The sequence below is a fragment of the Telmatherina bonti genome (assembly GCF_933228915.1).
Source record: "Telmatherina bonti genome assembly, chromosome: 15".
NCBI lineage: Eukaryota > Metazoa > Chordata > Actinopteri > Atheriniformes > Telmatherinidae > Telmatherina > Telmatherina bonti.
Window position 1 is genome coordinate 10,967,406 of NC_136613.1, and position 23,998 is coordinate 10,991,403.

The 23,998-nt window shown below is 41.1% G+C and overlaps 1 protein-coding gene across 1 annotated transcript; it reads left to right on the plus strand.

Annotated features, from left to right (window-relative positions):
* Positions 1-103: 103 nt before the first annotated feature.
* Positions 104-23,719, plus strand: tbc1d8 (TBC1 domain family member 8). Its single transcript, XM_079253834.1, has 20 exons — positions 104-370; positions 6,228-6,338; positions 6,414-6,532; positions 6,686-6,914; positions 7,144-7,384; positions 12,317-12,524; positions 12,972-13,169; positions 15,123-15,275; positions 15,398-15,548; positions 17,021-17,235; positions 17,437-17,554; positions 19,338-19,623; positions 19,917-20,052; positions 20,242-20,340; positions 21,011-21,079; positions 21,160-21,430; positions 21,505-21,570; positions 21,666-21,749; positions 22,479-22,588; positions 22,664-23,719. The coding sequence occupies exons 1-20, from the start codon at positions 244-246 to the stop codon at positions 23,066-23,068; spliced, it is 3,396 nt and encodes a 1,131-aa protein (XP_079109960.1). The 5' UTR covers positions 104-243; the 3' UTR covers positions 23,069-23,719.
* The last annotated feature ends 279 nt before the right edge of the window (positions 23,720-23,998 follow it).

A 23,998-nucleotide genomic window follows, 5' to 3' on the forward strand; every position in this document is an offset into this window, starting at 1 on the left:
GCAGCGTGTACAGCTGGTGCAAATCGGGCGTGAGGCAGCAGTCGTGTTATGAGGCGAGGAAGTCCGAAGCCTGCAGCTGGTAGGCGCGCAGGATAATCATGGATAAACCCGAAAACCTACCGCTGTAGGTCAGATTGGACCACACCCGAACCAGAACACGGGAAGATAAATATCAAATCTCGCCTCCAGCAGAGACCGAGACGGTGAAAGGGGGCTTCCTCCGGTCCCTCCCTGCTGGAAGAAATGTGGTTGAACCCGGAGGAAGTTGTGCTGAAAAACGCTCTGAAGCTCTGGGTTACCGAGAGGAGCAACGATTTCTTCCTCCTGCAGAGGAGGAGAGGCCACGGAGAGGCGACAAGCAAGATCACAGGTAAACGAAAACAACAACAACAACAACACCAGAAAAACAACAAAGCAGTAAACATGTCCACGAGAGGGTGGAGAAAGCAAAGTGCTAGGGAAACGCCAAGAACAGGAACACAGGAAGAGCAGCAGGTAAACAGGTAAACTGGGAGGCAATGAAAGGGAGTGGACCCTAAACCAAAGTTCAGGGAAAGACTCGGAAGTTTCAGGGTTTAAAGCATAAAGTTTGTTCCTCATACCTGGGCTATGCGTTCTCTATGTGTTACTATGGCAACTTTTCTTGAAACTACTCCTGAAAACCCAACAAAATAAGACCAGACACGCCATTTGCTATAAAATCTGCAGCAATGCGTTTAGATAAAGCATTTTATCTACTGAAATCTTGCAGTTTCTCACAGATCTTATGTTAAAATGTCCAGTTTTTAGCTGCTTGAAATTTAGAAAAGACAACTGGTTTCATCAAAGCTTATCTAAAAGCTTCTTCTACCCTTTTTGTTTTGTGTCTTGTAGGTGGGATAAATTGTTTTTTCTTTATGCGAAAGGCCATACAAGAGTCCCACTCCCCTAAGAGCCTGGGAAGTGTTCACATTTTTTCTTTTTAAACTTATATCATCATGTAACCTCCTTGCATAATATTAGCCTTTTGAGCTTATTTATCACACCTAAACTTAAAAAAGGAAAAATTTGGCCTCATGCTCCTCCATTTTTAAGCAGTCAGCTGACCAAGCAGGGCTTTGTTGCAGGGGGGTGTTAAATAGAAGAAGCTAAAACAAAACATTTCAGATGGAGATGCAGCAGCTGTATATAATGTGAGGAAAAATATACATGTTTTTAAACAATTAAATCATACAAATCTATATCTTCAGATCTCCCCAATTACAATTAGGATAAATGATGAACATGTTGTTTTCTTTGATATGTACTGTATCTATTTATACTTTTGCAATGCACTGAAATCACACGTTTGTGAACTTGTGAGTCCTTACGACATCCTGAGTTTTTCATAGACATAAACATCACAAGATCATTGTCCAGACATGCATTGCCCTGTCTTTTGTGAAACTTGTTTGCATTTTCAGTGAAAACACAAACAAAAGTCAGCTGAGCATCTTTGTCATGAAAACGGGCCCTTCCCTGTGATTTCCTGTTGGAGAAAAACAGGATTTGTCATGCTGTGGGGTTCTTCTGTATGACTTTCTTAAAAGGCTTCCACCGCTTTGTGTCTCCATTTAGATTGTATCAAACCTTCAGAGCAGGCTTTGTCAGTGACGTGCTCTCTGATACATGTCCAAACGTCTGACCAGGTGTTTGCTGCAGCTGTAGCCTTCCCACCACCGCGTGTTACAATGCAGCCTGTTTGCTGCTTCCTCTAACGGGCTTCCTATCTGTGTCTTTTGTCTGCACAACAGCCAAACTGGAAGTTGTCCGTACAGTCTGATGAGTAACTGGTGCACAGTTACAGAGGTCTCTTTATGCTTTTTCCGTTTGGAGAGCCCCCATCTAGATCTTTTCTCATTAAACAGAATAGTGGGAATTTCCAGGTCTGAGGTTTATATTCTGTGTGTGTGTGTTTGTTCCTGCTGTTCACATGGCAATAAGGGTTAAAGGGTCATGTCCTGCTGGCATGCCGTTTACCATTAACTAATTCGTTGACCTCGCAGGAGGAGGAGGAGGAAGAGAGCGGCAGCAGGTTTTATTTCATGGCTCACTTTGACTGTTTACATGAAACCAGAAACTGGAATTTGGTGTGGCATCAAATCTGCGAAAACACAGCATCCTGACCCAATCACACCAGGGATGACATGCTTTCAGGAGGATTTCTGAGAAGGGCTGAGCAACAGAACATCTGCTACCGATCAGCCTGTTTGCACCAGTGTAGGTGTTCCTCTTCAACCAGCACTCTGCTCTGTAAAGCCAGAAGAACTCGTCTCTGTCTTGTATCTCCTGCCTTTTCTATCCGGTTAGCTTGTCTTCAAGGCTCGCACGGATCAGCTGTAGCCTTTTTCTTCTGTCCTGGGGATGATCCTTCATGGTTTCCTTCCTTTTACCAAACCCTTTCTGGGTTCATGGTGGCAGATGGATGGTTTTGTGCTGCCAGGTTGCCAGCTTCAGGCATGTTGACGTGGTCTACATTTGGCTGAAAGCCAGAGCTGCTTGCTGGGAAACACGGCGCCTCTCCACCTGCTGAGGGCTGTAACAGGGCAAATATGACTTGTTTGACTCATTCATTTTCCGAACCGCTTATTCCATTCAGGGTCGCGGGGAAGCTGGAGCCTATCCCAGCCGGCGACAGGCAGGGTACACCCTGGACAGCTCGCCAGTCCATCGCAGGGCCACACACAGAGAGACAAACACTCACTCCTAGGAGCAATTTAGAGTGACCAATTAACCTATCATGCATGTCTTTGGATGGTGGGAGGAAGCCGGAGTACCCGGAGAGAACCCACGCATACACGGGGAGAACATGCAAACTCCACACAGAAAGGCCACTGACCAAACCAGCCAAGGATCGAACCAGCGACCTTCTCGCTGTGAGGCCACAGTGCTAACCACTGCTCCACCGTGCAGCCCTTGTTTGACTCATATGATAGAAAATATGACGTGATAATGGGGATCGTGGCTGAAGTGCACTATTATTTATTTATTTATTATTTAACTGTATGTCTTGAGCAACATTTGAAGTCTGTCTGTGTTTGTTGAAATACTTGCGGGGGGGGGTTGTGTTGTGCTTTTGGTGACAGCTTTATAGGCTCACGGCTCCGAGGCTGTTGAGATAAATTAACTCAGACCTCTGGCGTGTGAGGGAATAGCTGCATATTCCTGATCCTCCTGTTCTTATGGCTTGTTTTTCTTTCCATGTAGATATTTACATAGTAAAGCCAGCTCAAAGAAAACAATAGGAAATGCGAAGATAAAGATCTGACCATGTTCACCAGGAGTTTGACATGCAGGGTTGTACTTTTGCTGTGGTAATGTAGGCGGATCTGGCTGACAAAACTGCTTTATGTGGCTCAAAATGTTTGAACAGATGAAACTGGAGCTGGCTTGTGACTTTCATCTTGTGTAACTTGTTTTATTCGTTTTAAAGCTTGGCATGCCGTAAGCATGTAAGGCAAGGATGTAAACCAAAGCAAAGACTTAAATCTTTAAATAAAGAAGCTAGAAGTTCCTTTTAATCCGCGTCTGTAACTTTTTATGTGACGCCTGAAGCATCTTTGAAGAGTTTATACAAAAGACACAAAAGGATTAGTGTTAAATCCAGCAACAAGTGTCTACCTTGGAGCAGCCAATAGCAGGCCTGCATCTGACTTGGCAGTCTTATACTTTACAAGTGGATCTTTTATGATTCTATTCAACTTTATTTGTAAAGCGCCACTTCACAACAATGTTGTCACAGGGCACTTTACATACACGAATCAACATACACATCATTTCAAGCCAATTCATACATATATCCAATTATAGAAACCAACTGATTGCATCGAGTCATGACTTCGATCCAACACACTAATTATGATATAATTAGTGGTTTTTTTTTTTTTTATCCTTTTACATTTTTAGAGTTATTAATTCCTCCCTTTCTTAGCCACCTTCTTCTAAATCTTTCAGAGTTGAAAGATGTCACATATCCACTACAACAGGGGTCACCAACTCCAGTCCTTGAGGGCTACCATCCTGCAGGTTTTAGTGTTTCCCTTGTACAGCACATTTGGTTCTCCAAGAACTTGTTGTCATCTTCTGCACCTGCCTGTTGATGAGCCATTGGTTTGGGTCAGGTGTGTTGTACCTGGAAAACAATAAAACCTGCAGGATAGTAGCCCTTCAAGACCGGAGTTGGTGACCCCTGCGCTACAATAATGTGCTGTTTTTTTTACTTTATGTGGTTATCTTAAACCTTTTAGAACATTTTTATGCGTGTTTAGTCTTTCATGTGGTACGGGAAATGTGGCTGCCTGTCTTCATGCTGGTCTAAATCATTTTACTGAACAAGCTGTTGTTCTAGAGCAAGCCGGCATCGATCTGTCACTGCCACTCAGTGTTTTGTTTTTGGATGCTTTTTTCTACGAATGAAACCAGCAAAGCATCAAGAAGGTCGTGGTGGGAAAGGCTAAGATGAAGACTTGTGGTGGTTTAAGGGAGTCTTTCTCAGTCCTGGTCCTCAGGACCTGCTGTACAGAAGGTTTTAGATCAGGGCTTCTCTATCTTGGTCTCTGAGGACTGGATCCTGCAGGTTTTAGAAGTTTCCCTGCTGCAACACACCTGCCCCAGGCCCAGGTCTGCTAATTACCCATTCTTTTGAGTCAAGTGTGTTGAAGCAGAGAAACTTCTAAAGCCTCACGGTTTGACTACTGCAACAGCCTGTTTACCTGCCTCAACAAGAAAGCTTTGGTTCATCTTCAGTCAGTCCAAAATTCAGCTGCGAGGCTTTTGACTTCCACCAGCAGGAGCAGCATATCACACCTGTGTTCAAGTCTCTTCTCTGACTCCCGGTTGTGCATCGCATTCAATTTAAAATCACGATGCCAACTTTCTGAGTCCTACACAGACAGGCTCCTAGTTGCACTGCGGACTTAAGTAGGACCAACAGTTTGGCTCGAAACCTGAGGTTGTTCAACAATCCAGCTTTAAAAGACAACGATCTTTCAAAGCTGTCGCTCCCCGTCTTTGGACTGAGCTTCTCCAGGATCTGCCCTCCCTGGACTCAGTGGATGCCTTCAAAAAACTCTTAAGACATTTGTTTGAGCAAGCATCTTAGTTCCAAGCAGACTGAGCGGTGTTGCAGTGTTTGTATATTGTGTGCTTTCCTATTTTAGTTTTTATTGCTGTGAAGAACTTTGTGTCTGTAAAAAGCACTAAACAAATAAAGTTTACACACTTGTGAGAAAGGAATTTGCTCGAAATTAATTCTGAGTTCCTTCTTTTATTAAGGGTTTTCAATGTCCTCAATGTTGGCTGCACTACCAAGTACCTGCTTTCTCTGTTCGGACAACACCCTCACCATGGTTCCCTTTTACTCTTTTTCTTTTCTTTTCTTTTACTTTTTAAATAACATCTTTCAATTCTGGAAACTTCCATTTTCTAAGTAAAAAAACGGGCGAACTTTGACACCAACAATTTCAAAATGTACAATAACTTATGTTGCTGCTAATATTGATGTCATATGAAGTACCGATGGCATCTTGTCAACCAGATTTAACTAAATAAGATCTGAACATTTCAAAATAATGATTTAAAATAAGAGTAATGTCGCTGGTGTAACTATAAGACACTCAACACTTGTGGCGTTCTTTGTTTGGTTTCAGTCTTGACTGTTGATGTTTCTTTACCATGTAGCTGTGAAACATATTGCTCTGTGTGTGGGGGTTGTGTGTGAACTCTTTTTCTGAACAAAGCACACAGACTAAAATAACTCCCATTCATGTAGGGTGATCAGCTGTAAGATTACAGCCACCGACAGGTGAAGTGAAAACATCGATTATCTCGTTACTCTGACATCCGGCAGTGGGTTGGATACCTTGGACAGCAGGTTAACTTGAACTTGCTCTCTAAGTTTATATGTTGGAAGTAGAAAAGAGGAGCAAGCATGAGGGTGTGAGGGGCTTTGACACTGATGGACCTACAAACAGTGGTCTAAGGATGAACATGGAGCGTAAAGGTTTGCCCACTGCTCTAGTAAATCTGTTGTTCCTGAAGTCAAGATTTGATCCAGTCTTTTGGTTTTCCTTAACTAGGTAATTGTTTGTCATGAATTGGATCGTATGAATCCAGACTGACGACAATGAATTGGCTCAAACTGATTGTAAGTAAAGTTACCTGAGATCTCTACTATAGCGGACTGACTCCTGTATTTTTTGTCTCTGCAGGTCTCCTGGTGGGGGCGTTAGACACAGTATTGGACTCCAATGCCAGGGTCACACCCTTCCGCATCCTCCTGCAGGTTCCTGGCTCCCAGATCAGCTGGGTCATCGCCAGCGGTTAGCTGAACCCACATGTCTTTTTGCCATCTGAAGGCTATTCATGTCCAACTTACATATCTTTGTGCTACCCAGGAGCTGCCATAGAGGAGGTGAACAAGCACTGGGATTGGCTGGTCCACAACCTGCTTCACACTCTGTCGGTGTTCGAGAACAAAGAGGATGCTGCCAGCTTTGTCAAAGGAAAAGTCAAGGTCTGAAATCTGCCAGTCCTTTAAAGTTTAAAGGATCTGACACTGTTTTGGGGAACTTTTATTTTTGTTGTTTGGTTTTTTTGGTGTGTTTTTGTGTGTGTGCTTTTCTTTTTTTAAATGTAAATTCAAAACCTAAATCTTGCTCCTGTTTAGGGTCTCATTGCAGAGGATGTTCGGGGTCGCCAGGCTGCCCAAGAAGAAGAACCGGAGAAGTTCAGAGAGGCACTCCTGAAGTTTGAGCGACACTTCGGCCTCCCTTCATCGGAGAAGCTGGTGACGTACTACTCCTGCTGCTGCTGGAAGGGCCGCGTGCCTCGGCAGGGCTTCCTCTACCTCAGCATCAACCACATGGCCTTCTACTCCTTCCTGCTGGGGAAGGAAGGTCTGTACATCAAAGTGAGGGTCTGATTTTCAAGCCATGAGACCGAGAGCACGCAGAGTCACATCAAACTGTATTTAATGATGCTTCACAAACAAATATGCTTTGATTGTGTTTTGCTTTTAACTTTTAAACCTTTTGTTATATTACTTATATCAGAGCAGCAGTGTATTTAACTGCAGGCTCTTAAAAAACCAAAATGTTTGTGTTTTTTTTCCCCCCTCTTTCACAGTGAAGTTTGTGATTCCCTGGGCAGAAGTCACACGGTTGGAGCGGGTCTCCACCGGCTTTATGACAGAGGCTATTCGGGTGAACACGCGGCAGCGGCAGAGGGAGTTCTCCATGTTCCTCAACCTGGACGAAGCCTTTGGGGTTATAGGTCAGCTGGCTGACATCGCCCTCAGGCGCCTGCTGGACAGTGAAGGCTTGGAGCTGGACCAAGCACTGCGGCAGCCTACGCGAATCACCAAGAGGTCAGCGCAGCTTCTGCTGCTTTTTATCCGTTTAACCTGACGAGGTGGCTACCGATAGGCCGAGGCCAGCTAGCTTCATCATGCTGTTAATGAATGGTTGCACATACAATTCACTGTTCCACAGCTCTGATTTAAAAGTACGGTGCATAAGAAGAATTACTGATATCTACCCGTAAAGATGACTTCAAATGCCAAGCACAGTTATGAATGGATGGTGGCCGCTGAGGGCCAAAAATCTTCCAGACATAATGTTTTTATTTGTGAGTGAATCCAGTGGTCTCCGGTGCGGCGATGTACATGTGTAGCCTTCTATGAGCATTTTTGTATTTCTTGAGCACCTGCCCAGCAGTACGGCAGTTTTAAAACTTACGGGGTTCACACAGAGTTGTTTGAGCATTCAGAGACACCATAGTAAATATGGCGGCACGGTTGTTTGTGGTGCCATGTACTGTATGTGGTCACATGGCAGGTATACATGGAGGATAAAAAAATTATTTTACTAAATTGATCAGACACAAGGACAACAATTTTTCTCTTTCTTTCTATCTATAGTATAACACTATTGATTTCAGACCAAAGCCACCTCCTGCAGTCTTTACTTCATGGTGATGGTTGGAGTTTCCATCACGTTTACAGAATTTAACTGTCAAGTTAACCAGATGTGTGTCAGCTTGTTGAGGACGGATCTGTCAAATCTTGAAAATGTGAATTTGCCTTTTATGTATATATAACTATCAATGTCCAAAGAGAAGAGTCTATTTTAAAAAGGACACGGCTGCAGCCATAATGTCAGAAGCATGAAACATACCTGGATGACTCTAGGAAGGAAGTTTCAGATAAAAACATTTCTGTGGATTATCTTGAGCCTCTTTATAGAGAGATTGTCTGGATATACCTATAGAAAAAATAAGAGATTCTTTTTTAAAAAATTAGATTTTTTTTTTTTTTTAAATCAAACTTGAATTAAAACATTTTTGGTTATCACACTTGTACTGACCATTTTTTTTTTTCTTTTTGGTTTATTGATCATAACTATGGTAATTTATAGGATAAACAACAACAACAAAAAAAAAGGATGCATTTTTCCATCACTATCTTTATACATCTGTTACTTGCTTCCAGTAACACTCAAGCTGTTTTCAGCTGGATAAAAAGGAAAGCGTAAACCTGAATACCCAAATATATTTGTTTTGTTGTGGAAAAGGAGGTTTAAACCCAGGTGGTTTAATGGAAGTTAACTGGCCAGTCGGAGCAGGTAGTTATTATTTTTTATAAAACTTAAAGCTTTACGGTTCCAAACATCAAGAAAAAGACACAGTGTCTCAGATGTGTACTGAATTATGACCAAAGATTTGCAGCAAACAATTCACACACATAACAAGATTGTTGTTTGTGCAAGAGCATATTTAAAACCACAGCTATCTGTGGTAACACACACACACACACACACACACATTATAAAAAAAAAAAAAAAAAAAAAAAAAAAATATATATATATATATATATATATATATATATATATATATATATATATAATGTGTGTGTTTGTTTTTTTGTTTTTTTTAAATAAACATAGTGATATTTTCAGTTCACTGTTTTCTATGAAGGACTTTCCAACAAACATGACTTGCTGTGTCTTGGTAACAGATGGCGCCCTGCTTTGGCTTGGTCATACCGCAGTACGCAGCGGTACCTCTAAACTGTAACAGGAAGTTAAGTCAGACCAGCCAAGTGTGACAGGGCAGCTAATTACAACACAACAATGATCTGTTTTGTGAAATTTTGTGAAATTTTGAACCCATAAGAATCAGGCATGACACATATGACATACAGTTTCTGAGACATTTTGCAACCTTTTATTGTGCAAACTTTGCTGAAAACACGATTTGTGGAACACAATCGGATTTTTGTCTTCTGCCCCTTATTGGACACCAGAAAGCAGAAGATTATTCTATAAAGATTACATATTACATGGTAATAAATGTTAAATATCTCAAAAAAGGTACTTTTTTATTTTACATTTTGTCAAAGGTACAAATAAAGACCTCATATTAAAAAGAATTGGACTTACCTGATCATTTTGTCATGGTTTGAGTCTTTTACAGGTTAATACACAGGTGTCAACCTGCAGTCCTCGAGGACCAGTATCCTGCAGGTATTTGTTGTCTGCCTGCTCCAACACACCTGACCAGAATGAATTAATAGTTCGACATGAAGCTGTTGGATCCATTTGATTTGAATCAGGTGTGTTGGTGCAAGGAAACAACAAAATCCTGCAGGATACCGGCCCTCGAGGACTAGAGTTTGTCACCCCTGGCTTCATAAGTTGGGATGCTGAGTTGAACGTAAAAAACAGACAGCAAGACTTTTGCTAAATCAATAAATCTGTTATTAAAAAGTTAGACATAATGTAAAGACAGATGAAAACTTTCAGCTTCGTTTAAACAAATCAGCTTTTTTGAATTGGATGGAAAATGTTCACTGCTGTTTGGCGCAGCAGATGGGTGAGTTTACTTCCCCCTCTGTGGAACATGCAAAACCTTTCCATATGGACGGCAGCACCTGCTGCTCCAAAACCTGGAGGAAGTTCTTCAGCATTAATAGACCCTCTACAGATGTGGAAATCACCTCATGACATAAATGTTAAAAAATAGATTTCAGTTCAGATTCTTTTTTTTCCCTCTTTAGTCTGGAGGTTTTTATGACTTTGATTTTTCAAGCCACGAGACGGTTTCCCAGTTCTGTTTGGCTCATCCTCATCTCCTTTCATCTCCCTTCCTGTAATTAGGTCTGAGAATCAGATTTTATTCACATGACTCACTTATTGCTGGTTAGCAGCAATAATCTGGAGCCATTTAATGGTCTTTTTGTTTGTTCAGTTTTTGTTAAGTTTGTTTGAATTATTTATGCATCATTGCTTTGTTTTTTTGTTTTGTTTCTTCACAGTATTTCCATGTGATAGGTGAGGTAGGCCTCAGGCTGCATGCAATGAAAACTGAAAAAAAGGAAGTAGAAATAAAACTGGTTTCACATTGAGACCACAAATAGACAAAAGAATACCAAAACGGGAAATTCAGAATGGGACTCCAGCAAAACACTCTTCCTGTTTTGTGAGCAACAAAGTCACAGAAATGCAGCGACGATGTAAATACACATAGAAAAGATCTTTTTCACCTGTAGTACTCAGATATATTAAACTTTATTATCAATTTTCTTATAATCTTAGATTCTGTTTGATGCACATTTTTTTTCTTAAAACCGAATCATTTTATCCACAGAAAATGAACTTGTGTGTCGTCGTATTTAATGCTCAGCATCCTGACAATGGCAGCATTTTTGTAGTAAAAAAATAGATGGTAAAAATTAAATTAATATCTTGGGCACAAATTTAGACTTGGGATTTTATCTCATGAGAGCTTGGACACACACACACACACACACACACACACACACATATCTGCCTCTCATCATTTCATGTGGACAAGCTTGTCTCTATGCTAAATTTAGCATCCTCATGATATTGTCTAATCCTGCACTGAAAGCGATTATCACACACGACAACTGGCAAGTAAGAATCATATTCATGGTGATGTTGTTTGGTCTTCCATCCTGATTAGGTGTCTGATATCAGCATTTCCCCAAAAATTAAGCCGAGTATTTCTTCAGTGCAGACCAGGGTGGCCAACTCTGGTCCTTGAGGGCTGCAGTCCTGCAGGTGTTTGGAGTTTCCCTGCTGCAACACATCTGACTCAAGTAAATTAGCAGACCAGCGCAGAGTTAAATGTCAAGCTCTGCACCAGTCTGCTAATAACATGTGATGTGTGTCAGGTGTGTTGCAGCAGGGAAACTTCTAACACTTGCAGGACTTTGAGGACCAGAGTTTCCTACCCCTGGTCCAGACAGTGTAATGCAAACACTGTTACTTCCACTCATTGGGTTCTTCTTCTTCATGTGAACTTCAAGTGCATAGAAAATATGCAAATGGTTTTTATTAGACGTAAGATGGTGCAGAATATTTAGCAGCAATGAAAATGTACACCAGACACAGTCACAAAGACTACTGGATGAAAACAAAACCAAATCCTACTTATCTCTAGCTTATTTAAATGTTTACATTTTTTAAACAATAACACTGTTTAAGAGCCTAAAAAATGTATTTATCAAAGATTTTATCTAAATGTTTCCAAAGATGGTTTCCTCAATGAGTCTGCTGAGGTTTGTTGTTCATCGTACCAACCCAAAGAGGGCTTCATGCTCCAAAGTCAAGGATGATGTTCAGCCTAAAGCCACATTCAGCTTTATACATTTATATAAAATCACCATAAATGGACCACTTGGAACTGTTTGTGTCCTCTCTAGTAATATTGAGTACATTTCTAGAGAGCTGGAATCTGTTGTTGCAATAAGGAGTACATTTTAGGTTTAGATTGTTGACATTATTGGCATCTTACATGTCAATGTGATTATTACACATATATATATATCTGTATGTATTTTACATTTGGAGGTTTTCAGAGGTCCATGCGTTACTGTTCAGCTCCTCACAGCAGCTCAGTGTTGAGATGCTGAGCTGTAGATGGAAGTATGATTTCATGTTTCTGCATGAGTTTGCTAAAGCCTTCTGATCCCTTATAGCGCTTTTTAAAGCCTGACACAAGAAATAATTGGCAAAAACATTCAGATTCCTAAAATAAAAAAATAAACACATAATAATAAAAATGCGTATATACAGTTAAATTTTTTTAAATGTCAAAATGAAAGCAGTGCAAAATGAATCTATTAGAAAGCAGAAAAATAACATTCAATTCATCCGCAAGTTTTTACTGTAAAATGATGCAAATGTGTCGGAAATGCTGTGTATTAAGTACAATGCACACAGTGTTGATGTGTTAAAAGACCATAGATTGTTCTCACATGAATCTTCTTCGCCAGGATCCTGGAGGAACAAGCATTAAGAGAATACGTCCTGGCTCTGTTTCGGCTCCCTCGTGCAGAGAAACTCTATGAAGTGGCTTCGTGTTCGGTGTGGACGCCGCACGCCCGCTGCCACACAGCTGGGAGTCTCTACACCACCGACAGTTACCTGTGTTTCTCCAGCCGAGAGGAAGGCAGCTGCATTCTGGTCATACCGCTCTCAGAGGTACGCGACAAGGGAAGCTCGCACCAAGTTTAAGGAAGTAATTCATCTTCACTAAACGATTGACACAAAAATCTTTTTATTTTATTTTATGAACACAAAAATCTGAATGAAGCTGTAAGTTTGGGAGAAATGGAAGGATATTCTTGGCAGATCCGAGGAATATACAAATGCTATAGGTGGCTTTATTCAAATCCAAATAACTTGCCACAATAAGCTTGGTGCCATAGAGTAGTATGATTTTATTTTTATTTAATAGACTAAAGGTCTTAGGTTTAAAAAAAAAAAAAAGAAACTTTCTCTCTGCTTACTGGGATATAAGTGAGGAGAGGTGAGAGAAGGGGTAAATATTGATATCTTTTGTTGTGAATTTTGAAACTCATCAGGTAATCAAGTCATTCATTGTTCTTGTCTGACAGGAATAATTGATCGTGATCATGTTTTCATCAGGTGTTGTCCATAGAGAAAGCCGAGAGCACCAGCCTCCTCCCCAACCCGGTCATAGTGAGTGTTCGGACTAAAAAAGCCTTCCAGCTGATAGAGCTGCATGATAGAGACGAGCTGGTGGAGAGCATGAACTCCAGGATTCGAGCTCTCCAGTGGAAACAGTCCATGTTTCGCAGAAAGAAAGACAGCAGGGGGAGTGTGGTAAGTAGAATTTATTAGCATTTTTATTGTGTTACAGATACAATATCTGCATTATGACTCATTTATATCCATTTATATGTTGTATCGCTTCGGAAGAATATACCTGTGCATGTCGTCTTGGTTGTGCACGTGTCTCAACTCTGAAAATGTGTTTAGTTTTTATTCAATTGTGTAAAATCCTACAGTGAAAGTTAATCTTCCAGGAATAGCAGTGATCATCTTATTTTCAGAGTCTAAAAAGGCTGGTGAGAAACACACTCACCACGCCATTGTGGTTCAACTTACTCTTCAAACTTGAGTTATATTAAATAACTACTTTATTTAAAACTTTATTTAAAAGTTTCTTTTTCCTTTGGACCTGCACACCGTTATCTTTCCTTTCCGGTGGAGTCTGAAAGTGGCGTTGTGGCTTGGTTGGTTTGTAGATCGTCATACTTCAAAATTAGCAGGCAGAGAGTGATCATGAGAATGCAGCTAATGGATTAATCATCTGCTCACAGCTGCAGGCATTGTCTGTCAGTACAGGGAGCTGCGTGGCATTTGTAATACTTATTACAGTATAAAGAAACCAGTAAAGATCCGACATGTTTATTTTAGATAGCCTTTGCTTCAGCATACAGCATGATTACTGTAAATACGGAAGATAAAATCCCAGTCTTCTCTCAGAAAAGCCCTCTGTGCTCTGATTGGTCAACGGGGGCTGTTGAATTGGGCGCCGCTTGCTGTTCTACCAGACCTCTACAGGTGTTTTTACATATGCATTGCCTTCCGTTAACCTCAGCGCGGAGCCCTTAGTTATGTAAACACAACACAGTTTTGAAATCCTGCAGACAGTAGGAGTCTATTATGATTTATGAGCAGCTTTTCAGAGGAATGTAACTGGTTGCGCTGTTAGATGAACACATGATTGTGTTGTTTATACTTTCCTCCTTTGTGGTTTCACTTGTGATAATTATCTGCATGTAATTTTTTTTCTCAGTTTGAACCAAGTGAATGAGAAATATTGCTACGTAACAGTTGGGTCCCGCCCGCATGTGTTTTGTTCAACACGCTGCTCTGCGTTTGTTTACTTCATATGAATTTTATCATTTGTTTTTTTTTTTTAATTTTATTTTATGGCAAACCGGTCTAGATGACCTCAGAGTTTTATTCAGTGCTGCATTTTTTTTGTGACAGTGCACAGATGAAGTTAACATCCCATATATCTCACGTTGAACACACATGTGCTATAAATGTAGAGTCACTACATTTTACACAAACATGGTCTAGCTTTGCATTTTAATAGAAACTGTTGGGGGGATATGAACTCTGCAAAAATGATGAATTGTACTGTATTTCATGCACCATCCTGTTTTCCACATATGCCAAACGTTGCACACGACTGTTGCTTCTTCCATCCCTTTTGACAGACATGTCCGAGTGAAAACAGATTATTTTATGACTTTAGTTAGATATGTATGTGGAATGAAAATATGCAAATGCATCCGTTTGCAGAATAAATCCACAATGGTCTACAAATGCATAAAATAGATTACAATGAAATATCCTTTTTCAACATGGATAGAGTGATAGAATATACTCCAAACTCTAGATCAGGGGTGTTGAACTCCTCGAGGGCCGGTATCCTGCAGGATTTTGTTGTTTCCTTGCACCAACACACCTGATTCAAATCAAATGGATCCAACAGCTTCCTGTCAACATGTTCATTCATTGGTCAGGTGTGTTGGAGCAGGGAGACAACAAAACCCTGCAGGATACTGGCACTCGAAGAGACACTTGTGTGTTAAAAATGAACTCACAACCTCACCTGAGCATCATCACATATACATGTATGTGTAACCTGTGTTTATATCATAGTTCTGCGTAAGTTGGGAGCAAAATTAAACACAACTACTCAGTACTGACACAGATTTCTGGTGGAATTTGGCTACATTTTCATCATATTTCTTCCAGAAATCGCCAGCGCCTTACTACTACACCTTCTACTATGACACTGGGTGCTCTGATGAAGAGGAGATAGAAGAGCAGGTCTTGCGTAACACGGTCAACAGCGAAGCTCTCATGACAGCCTTCCACCAAAGCCAGATGGGAGCCGATGGCAACAATGTGAGTAGAGTCTCACACCTCGATTTACACCCAAGCTCTCTGATCCAGGCTTATTTAAAGACGTTGTCGTGTCGACCGGCTATCAGCGGGTTTACTTGTGAGTTTATGCCTGTATCTGTCAGAGTATGGAACCGGTGAAGGAGCGACTGTGGGAAGATCATTTCTCAGAGTTTGGCCGCGGCGTCCACATGTTTCGCACAGAGAAGATCCAAAGGCTTGTTGCCATGGGGATACCAGAGTCGCTGCGAGGCGAGCTGTGGATGGCGCTTTCTGGTGAGAGAAATATGAACAGTGAGACGATCTCAGAGCTTTTACCCAAATCAGCCACACTGTGAATTCCTTCAGTGAAAGCTTTGAGTTCCACTTGTGAAAAGGATGCTGTCACTTGTACACAGTGTGTTGTAGGATTATGACTGAGACACTGATGCCGCATGCAGTGATGGAATAAATCAGAAGGGTTCAGGTGTGTATTTGAACTTGACTCAGGCTTCACACCTTCCTCTGTCCATCTGCTGAGGCTCCTACAAAAACACCTTTATGGACAGTTTTCACATTTATTTTGGTTTATCATCAGTTCCTCTGCTTAATCTCACTTCCTCATGTTGCTGTCTGACATGAAGAACAGGTTGTTGGAACAGCAAGACTGAAACTGAGTCCAAGTACCTGTTTTACAACTGAAACAGAATGTAAATGAGTTGGTATTTAGAGTAGAAGTGTCCTATAATGTCTCTGTTGGATCATGTGTTAATCGCTGTTTGAAGTGTGCAGGCTTTGCTATGAAGATGCAGCGACCCTGACATGTAGCATACCAAAATGACGGGTAGAAACGGAGCTAGATTGCCAAGTGATTGCATCCAAATGAAACACCAGACAGTTATATGGTCATGCACAGCGCTGTCCACTTATTTCTCCACTTTAAGCAAGAAGTCTGTCATCACTGTGTAAGAAAAGCTCGACCAAGTAGCAGCTAGAGTAGCAAGCAAAAGTCAATAAGTCATAAATTATGTCTCACTTTTGCTGTTTTAGAGTCAAAAGTTTTGTTCCAGCTAAAAAGAAAACACTGCTAATGTTCTCCTGTGACTCTGCCTTTGTTTGAAATGAATCATGAAGTTCCAGGTAATTTCCATGGAGATGAAGGAAGTTTTATTGTGACATATTCACTCGTCCCATGCCGGGCCTCACTGTTTTCTCATGGTGAAATCTCCATGATGTTTCAACAATGAACCCCGGATTCTCATGACTGACCTTTGGTAAATGTGTGCATCATCGACATCTGCTGGAAGATTCCTGTAAAATTTCTGTGTGAAACACCTCTTTCATTTAGCTTCTTCTTTTTGCACAGTTCCTCATCTGCTGTCCTCTGATTCTGACTGAAAGAAATGCAGCTGTTTTTTCTTTTTTTTCTGAGGATATAAACATTTACAGTCTTTACTATGTTCCAAGTGAACTTTTTCTGATGCGGTAACGTTTCTTGACACTTCTGTATTAATCTCACACATCTCAGCTTTTTTTTAGAGACTAAGATTATACACACAACTCTTGTATTTATGATGAAATAATTCATTTATTTTAGGTATTTAAATTCAGACAGGGTTCAGAGAAAATGGTGATCACATAACACATCTGCTCTCTTGTTTTTCTCTCATTTTTAAAGCTGAGACTTGATGGGAAAAAACTGTTTTCAGCTATTTTCTGCATGTCATTAGCTGCTGAAGTGAAATCTCTCAACTGTCTGGTTTGTACAGATGCATCCTCGGAGCTGGAGTCCCACCAGGGCTACTACGCCAGCCTGGTGCAGAAGTCCATGGGCCACAGCAGCCTGGCTACTGAGGAGATAGAGCGAGATTTGCACCGCTCCCTGCCGGACCATCCGGCTTTCCAAAACCCCACTGGCATCGCCGCGCTGAGGCGCGTCCTCACTGCCTACGCTCACCGCAATCCCAAGATCGGATACTGTCAGGTAACGCGATCTGAAGGAACAGTCCTACTCCAACAGGGGCAGTGGATGTAGTTTTGGGAAGTCAAACTTTTTAGCTGGAAAATCAAACTATTAAATGTGGTAAAATCTCCCTCCATGTCTTCTTGTAATGAGAATTTAATGAGCAGTTTCTGCAGCTTCTGCTCATTGTTTAAACTCTACATCCTCCTCCCTCCTATGTAGTCTATGAACATCCTGGCATCTGTCCTGCTGCTTTACGCCAGAGAAGAAGAAGCTTTCTGGCTGCTGGTGGCTGTTTGTGAACGGATGCTGCCCGATTACTTCAACCGCCGGGTCATAGGTAAGAGGTCTGGCAACAGAGGAGCGAGCAGGGACCCTTTTACTTCAACCACATCTGGTTGAACAATCTGAGTTGTTGCTTTCCAGACACCAAATGACTCAAAAAGCTTGTTTTTATCTTCTAAAATAAGGTCTCTGTTCCTGTGTTTGTGGTATTATTTATTTTTATCATGCAAGGTGCATTGGAAACAATTTCCTCTTGCTTTTTACATCCACGTGTTTGTTGGTGACTTTCATCCTTGGAGCAGACGTTTGGTACGATTGGACACTTTAAGGATAATTGGAGTAAATTAGATTTTCTTTTCGGGATTAACAGTTTTACCAATTTTTTACTGCAGACAGACAAAACAGCAGTCAATAGTCCTGGTAATTACCTGAAGAAGTGTGTGCATCAGTGCTGTTAGTGTCTGGGTGATGTTGTTCGTCTATCGCGGTGGTTCTCAAACTTTTTGAGATAACATAAGTTGGTGTTTGTGCCTCATTCTGTTTTTCAGTATTGCACGAGCAAAAAGCTCAAGATGTTTATCCATTAACACAGATAACAGCAGATTAATCTATTTGCATCAATGCATTAGTTTGGAAAGCACTAATAAAAAAAATAAAAAAACGAAATTATTTTTTTTTTAAATGTAGGCTGTATGTAATTTTATTTTTATTTATTTCTTTTTTTTCAAACAATGATCTGGCAACCCACTGAAACTATCCAAGGACCCCCAGTTTTGGACAGTTCATGATGTTTTGCACATGCAGCACTTTTTTTGTTTGTGGACATTTATTGTTGGCATTGATGCAATAAACTCACTAAATTATAAGTGGTCAAGCAGACACCAGTTTGCATAATGGGAACAAACAGATCAAATAGCTATAATGGTTTTGCTGCCATCTAGTGGCCACAAAGTGAACAACAATCCACCAGCAGCGAGTTTGTTTAGATGATCAGTTTTACTAGATTTTTTTCCCAGTTTGTTTTGAGTAAGTTTAAGATTTTCATTGATTTAGATCAAATTTTCTTGCTAAAGATACTAACAATTATCTCCTCCAGATTTTCAGCAAATCTTGAACAAAATTGAAATCTATAACAGATTTTTTAAAATTCTATTCTACAGTCATTAAGCAGATGCAACTTGCATCTGAGAGTGACAACAACACAAGCATGAAATCAAACAGTAGAGGACATCACAGGAAGGTGCTAGTGGACCGCTAGAGTCCAGTGAATGCAGGTGTTGACATGTAGTGCAGCAGGCTTTTTGTGTTTGATTTTTTCCTTCCCACCCCATAATATTCCTAATTTTATAATAAAAAGAATGAATACTACAATATTTGTTGCAAAGAATGGGCTTATTGTATTTAGTGTTTAATTCCAACAACAAATGAAAAAACATTTATCTTTACCATCATGTTTCAGCACCGTAACGATGTGTTGTCATGTTTTAACAATGGCTCCTCCAGAATCTGTGTTCATTCTTGTTACCTACAACATTACAGCAACTCAGTCGTTTGTGCGTGTTGTTGAATTCTCCCATGATGCTCCAGACAACTACAATGATTGTCTGTAAGCCATACATGTCATGGCCAGTGATTTCGTCATGTTTGGCACATGAAGCAGCTGTCGATTCTTTTACCCAAAAACATCTGAAATGTAGATTTATCTGATCATACGATGCACGCCCACTGTCTTTCTGTCTTTTGTAGGATGATCAGATACTCAGAAAAAAACAAACAGCTTTTCTGGGTAGAGTATATGTTTCCCTTTATGTTTGACACAAACACACTGTTCCATGCAGGAGCTCAGGTGGACCAGTCAGTGTTCGAGGAGCTGATCAGGGAGCGCTTGCCGGAGCTGGCGGAACAGGTCCCGGACCTCTCCACCCTCTCCTCTGTCTCCCTGTCCTGGTTTCTCACCCTCTTCCTCAGCGTGCTGCCCTTCCACAGTGCCGTCTGTGTAGTGGACTCCTTCTTCTTCCAGGGAATTAAAGCCATCTTTCAGCTTGGTTTGGCCGTACTGGAGGCCAACGCTGCGCAGCTCTCTGCATCCGCAGATGACGGACAGGCACTCATGATTCTCACCAGGTAGATTTCTGTACTTTGTAAACCAGGAATAAATGCAAATCATCTGCAGCTTGGAACTAAATACTAAGTTTTGGTGCTTAAAATGAGCTTCATAGATGCAATCTGCGCGTTAATTAATAAGAGACACTAGGCATTTAAAATGTGTTTAATTCAGACATCATTTATATTGATTTGTAAAGGAGTTGTTTGTTTTGGGGGTTTTTTGCTTGAAATTGGCTGGAAATGTGTGAACCTGTTTTTTGTTTTTTTTCCTGTACAGTGATGAAATGTGAACTCTCCTCTCTGCTCTACAGCTTTCTGGACCAGGTTGAATGTGAAGGGTTGCCTCCGTCCTCCCCTCCTGCTGCCGTAGAGAGCAGCTGCAACGACACTGATATTCCTGCTGTGAGACACATAAACATCACCGACCTCATCAATGAATCACATGAGGTGATTAGGATTCAGATGTCGATCTTTTGCTCCCTTTTAAGGCTTTTTTTTTTTTTTTTTTTTTTTTTTTAAATCTATTTTTCAGTGAATTACTTTAAAAACAAATTAGCCTGAAACGACTCGTTAATATGTAGATAATTAGTGGAAAACATCTTGTTTATGTTGCTTCTATTATTCATGTTGTGCCAGAAATTCGGGGACCTGACGGTGCGTCACATCGAGCGCCTTCGGTGTCTTCACAGAATCCAAGTGCTGCAGGCTCATGAAGACACCACCAAAGAAAACGCAGTGAGAATCGGAGCATTATGAATTATTTAAAAGCAGCTTAAAGGAGAGAAATATTTTATACCAACAGTGTCACTCAGGTTTGGGCTTCCAGGAGTAAAAGGTGTGTTTAGCTTCATATGAGTGAGTTCAGTTTATTTATTCATTCTTGTTCCAGTGGCTGGAACAGAAACTCAGAATCAGACAGCTTCTGACCACAACTGTTTAACCTTGATGAGGAAGTAACATTTTCCATCTTAGTTTTCAAAAGAATATTTTTGATAAAGCCTGTGTGAAACAACAAAGCTCATTTTCTTGAATATATTTTCAGAGGTTGGTGTGATTGTGGTCGTATTATTTTTGGGATTTCATTGCCTAAGTCCTTCAGAATTTCTCCAAACATCCTTTCTCAGCTTCCTCCAACTTTCCAAAGTGGAAAAAGAAGGAAGTATGGCTGTAATTTTTTTCATAATCCTGAAAAACAAACTCATTGGGGGTTGAGATTCTGGAAGACACTCACACTTTTGGTTGCTTTGGCAATCACTTGTTGCTGCTGCAGCACACAGCTCTTGCTTCATGCTTAATGTCCTTTAAAGAGCAGATAAGATGCAGATTTTTATCCAGGTGGGGTATATGGTTGCATGCTACTGTGCATTGAATGAAACATTTGCAACCCCTCTCTCCCTCTGTCCAGCTGCGTCTGGTGACCTCAGATATCTCCATCTCTCCAGAGACTCTGTCTGATATCTACGACCTCTTCAAGGTATCTCCTCGGTCCTCCTTTGTCTTATCTTTCATGGATGCATAAAAGCACATTTGGATCGTTTCTCTTTCCTTCTGCAGATGGAGCACTTCATCAGTCTGTATTGGGGCGACAGCAGCTCTGCAGCTGCAGCCGAAGCAGCAGCGTGGCAGTACAGCGACGCCAACCGCTCCTTTGTGGAGCGGCAGTATCGGCTGGACCGACCTCAGTTTAAAAGCCTGTATGAGCTGCTGGCGCCGTGGCCTGCGGGCTCCAACCAACACACCGACACAATGGCCAACCGCACCTTCACCCTGCTGGACCAGGACCGTGATAACCTGGTCACGTTCAAAGAGTTTGCCAGCTGGCTGGGTGGGTGGATCGAGGACAGGTGTTTGCAGCTGGATCACAGCTAAATAAACAAACTTCTTTTTCTCTTCTTTCAGACACTTTGTACTGTGAGGAGCTGAATGAGAAAATAAGGATGCTTTACCGTCTTCACATCCCTCCAGGTTCTTCAGTCCAACCATAACAAACAGAATCAGATTTTCAAGCTGTTGTCTGGATAACTGATAAACTTCACGCTTTTATGTTTTTATGTCTGCAGCTCTGACGGAGAGCGAGGACGACCAGTCTCTGAAGAGCCCCCTTCTGTCCACAACCAGACCTCTCTATGTTAATCTGCCCTCTGGTTGGTCCAAACTCTGTGATTTATTAGCAGCTGTGGATCACCGCCATGCACCATGCACAATATTTTTAATGCTTCTCCTAACATGGAAACATTTGGACATCCTTATTTGGAATTTTATTGCTATGAAGAAATGATCAGACTTCCAAAATCAATGAAGATTAAACACATTTGTTTTTAAGATTTATTTATTTATTTATTTTGGTGTTTAACTTCTTACTTTTACTGTTTCAACATGAGCAAAGAAAAGAACTCGAAGCAAAAGATTAGGTGCCCATCTTTAGGCAATATCACAGTTTGCACAACAAAAAACTCCCTCAGGTCTTAAAATTGGAAACTTTCAGCAATTACTGCAAAAGAAATCTAGGTTTAAAAGGATGATTATGGAAACTGTCCTTTTTTTATTCCTGCCTTTGATGCAGACACTGTGATTCTTGTATTTAGACTTTAAGAGTATAAAAATGAACGTATTCTTCCTGCTACCGGTAAATTCTAGCCTGTGACCTGTGGCAGGGCAGCTGGTCCAGCACAACACTTAGCAGCAGCGATGGAGCCTTTATTCCTGAAACAATCTTCCAAACATAGCACAATGTCCTAAATATGATCTGTATCAGTCGTGCACAGCTGTAGTCTTGTCTTTAGGCACACTGACAAAATACTCATTTAGCTGTTGAAAGTAGCAGAAATATTGAGGAATCTTTCAGCTTGACTGAAGAAAATGATGTTTTCCAGACAAAGAGGATGAAGCTAAAGACTACCAGGAGCAGCTGAAGCAGATGCTGCAGGATTTGGCCAAAGAGAAGGAGAAAGATGCGGAGAAACCGCTGCCCCTCATGAATCAGGTAGTGCTCGTCTCTTCGCTGATAAATGCAGGCTATTTATCATTTTTTTAACCATTTTAATCTCCATTTCCACAGCGAGAGTTCATCCAGTTCTGTAAAACGCTCTACAGCATGTTCCACGGTGACCCGGAGGAGAACGAACTCTTCCAGGCCATTGCCACGGTAACCAGTCTGGTGCTGCAGATCGGCGAGGCCGGCCACCGTGTCCAAAGCTTGCCGTCGGAGGTCAACAACCACAAGGAAGCAAAAGCTTCAGAATCAGATGGCAAGGTCAATGGCAACTCAGCTGATGGGCGTCTAGCGGCTGACGACGAGTGGACCATCAGCTTTGCTCAGATCCTGGCGTCGCTGCTGACCGAGCAGGCGCTGGTGAACTTTTTCGAGAAGCCCCTGGACTTGTCAGCAAAAATCGCAGAGGCCAAAGAGAATCAGTACCATCAGCGGGCGGGTTTACTCTTTTTGCAGCAAGGAACCAGGTGACTCCAGTCAACAAAGAGCCACAAACCAAGCTAAATGTCAAGAGTGAAATGAAGAAAAACTGTATCAGTATCATTAGATTTTCAGCTTCAGAAGCCAAGCAGGAAGCCTTAACCTCATCTGTGACTTCACAGGACTTCTCTGATCCCAGTCCTTTTCTTTAAGAACCTTTTGAGCCATAAAAAACCCCCAGCTCTGAAACCAACTCTCAGCTGGTGTCCATTTAATGGTCACCTCACTGGATCAGGCATCATTAATCCAGTTTTTTTTATTCAGTGCTGTGAACCTTTAGAAATGCTACCAGTTGCCTTCTATCACCACGATGATGCCTGCATTTAAACTGTATTGTGGATCTAATCTGTCACCAACTTATCAAACACCCACAAATGTTTACAGGCTGTAATGCATCATAACGTTAAAGGTTAGGAGTTCCAGGAAGCCGCCTGATGATGTGTTGACAGTACAGCTTACAAACAATATTTAGGACAAATTTTAAAAACCTATGTTCTGTTTGTTTTCATATTATTACTGTTTGTTTAATTTGAAGTTTTTTTCACTTTTGATTTCAACACAGTTTTAAAACTTTTTTCAGTCCACTTTAAACTGACAGTGATAAAAAAAAACAAAAAAACAAAACCAGCTGGAATTGAATAAAATGTTGCAGAAACTATTTTTCTGTTTTCTTTTCTGGTAAATAAAAACTAAGCTGTTAAAGGGAGATTTCATCTTTCAAACACTTTTCAAGCTTCTTTAGTTCTGCGAGTGGTGCAGAAGAAAAGACGTTATCTATGAAGATGCAGCTGCGACGGGTGGGCAACTCCGATCCTCGAGGGCCACAGTCCTGCAAGTGTGTGGAGTTTCCCTGCTGCAGCACAGCTCACACACATCAGACCTAAATAGAAGACTTTTTCAGAGCTTGACATGAAATTCTGC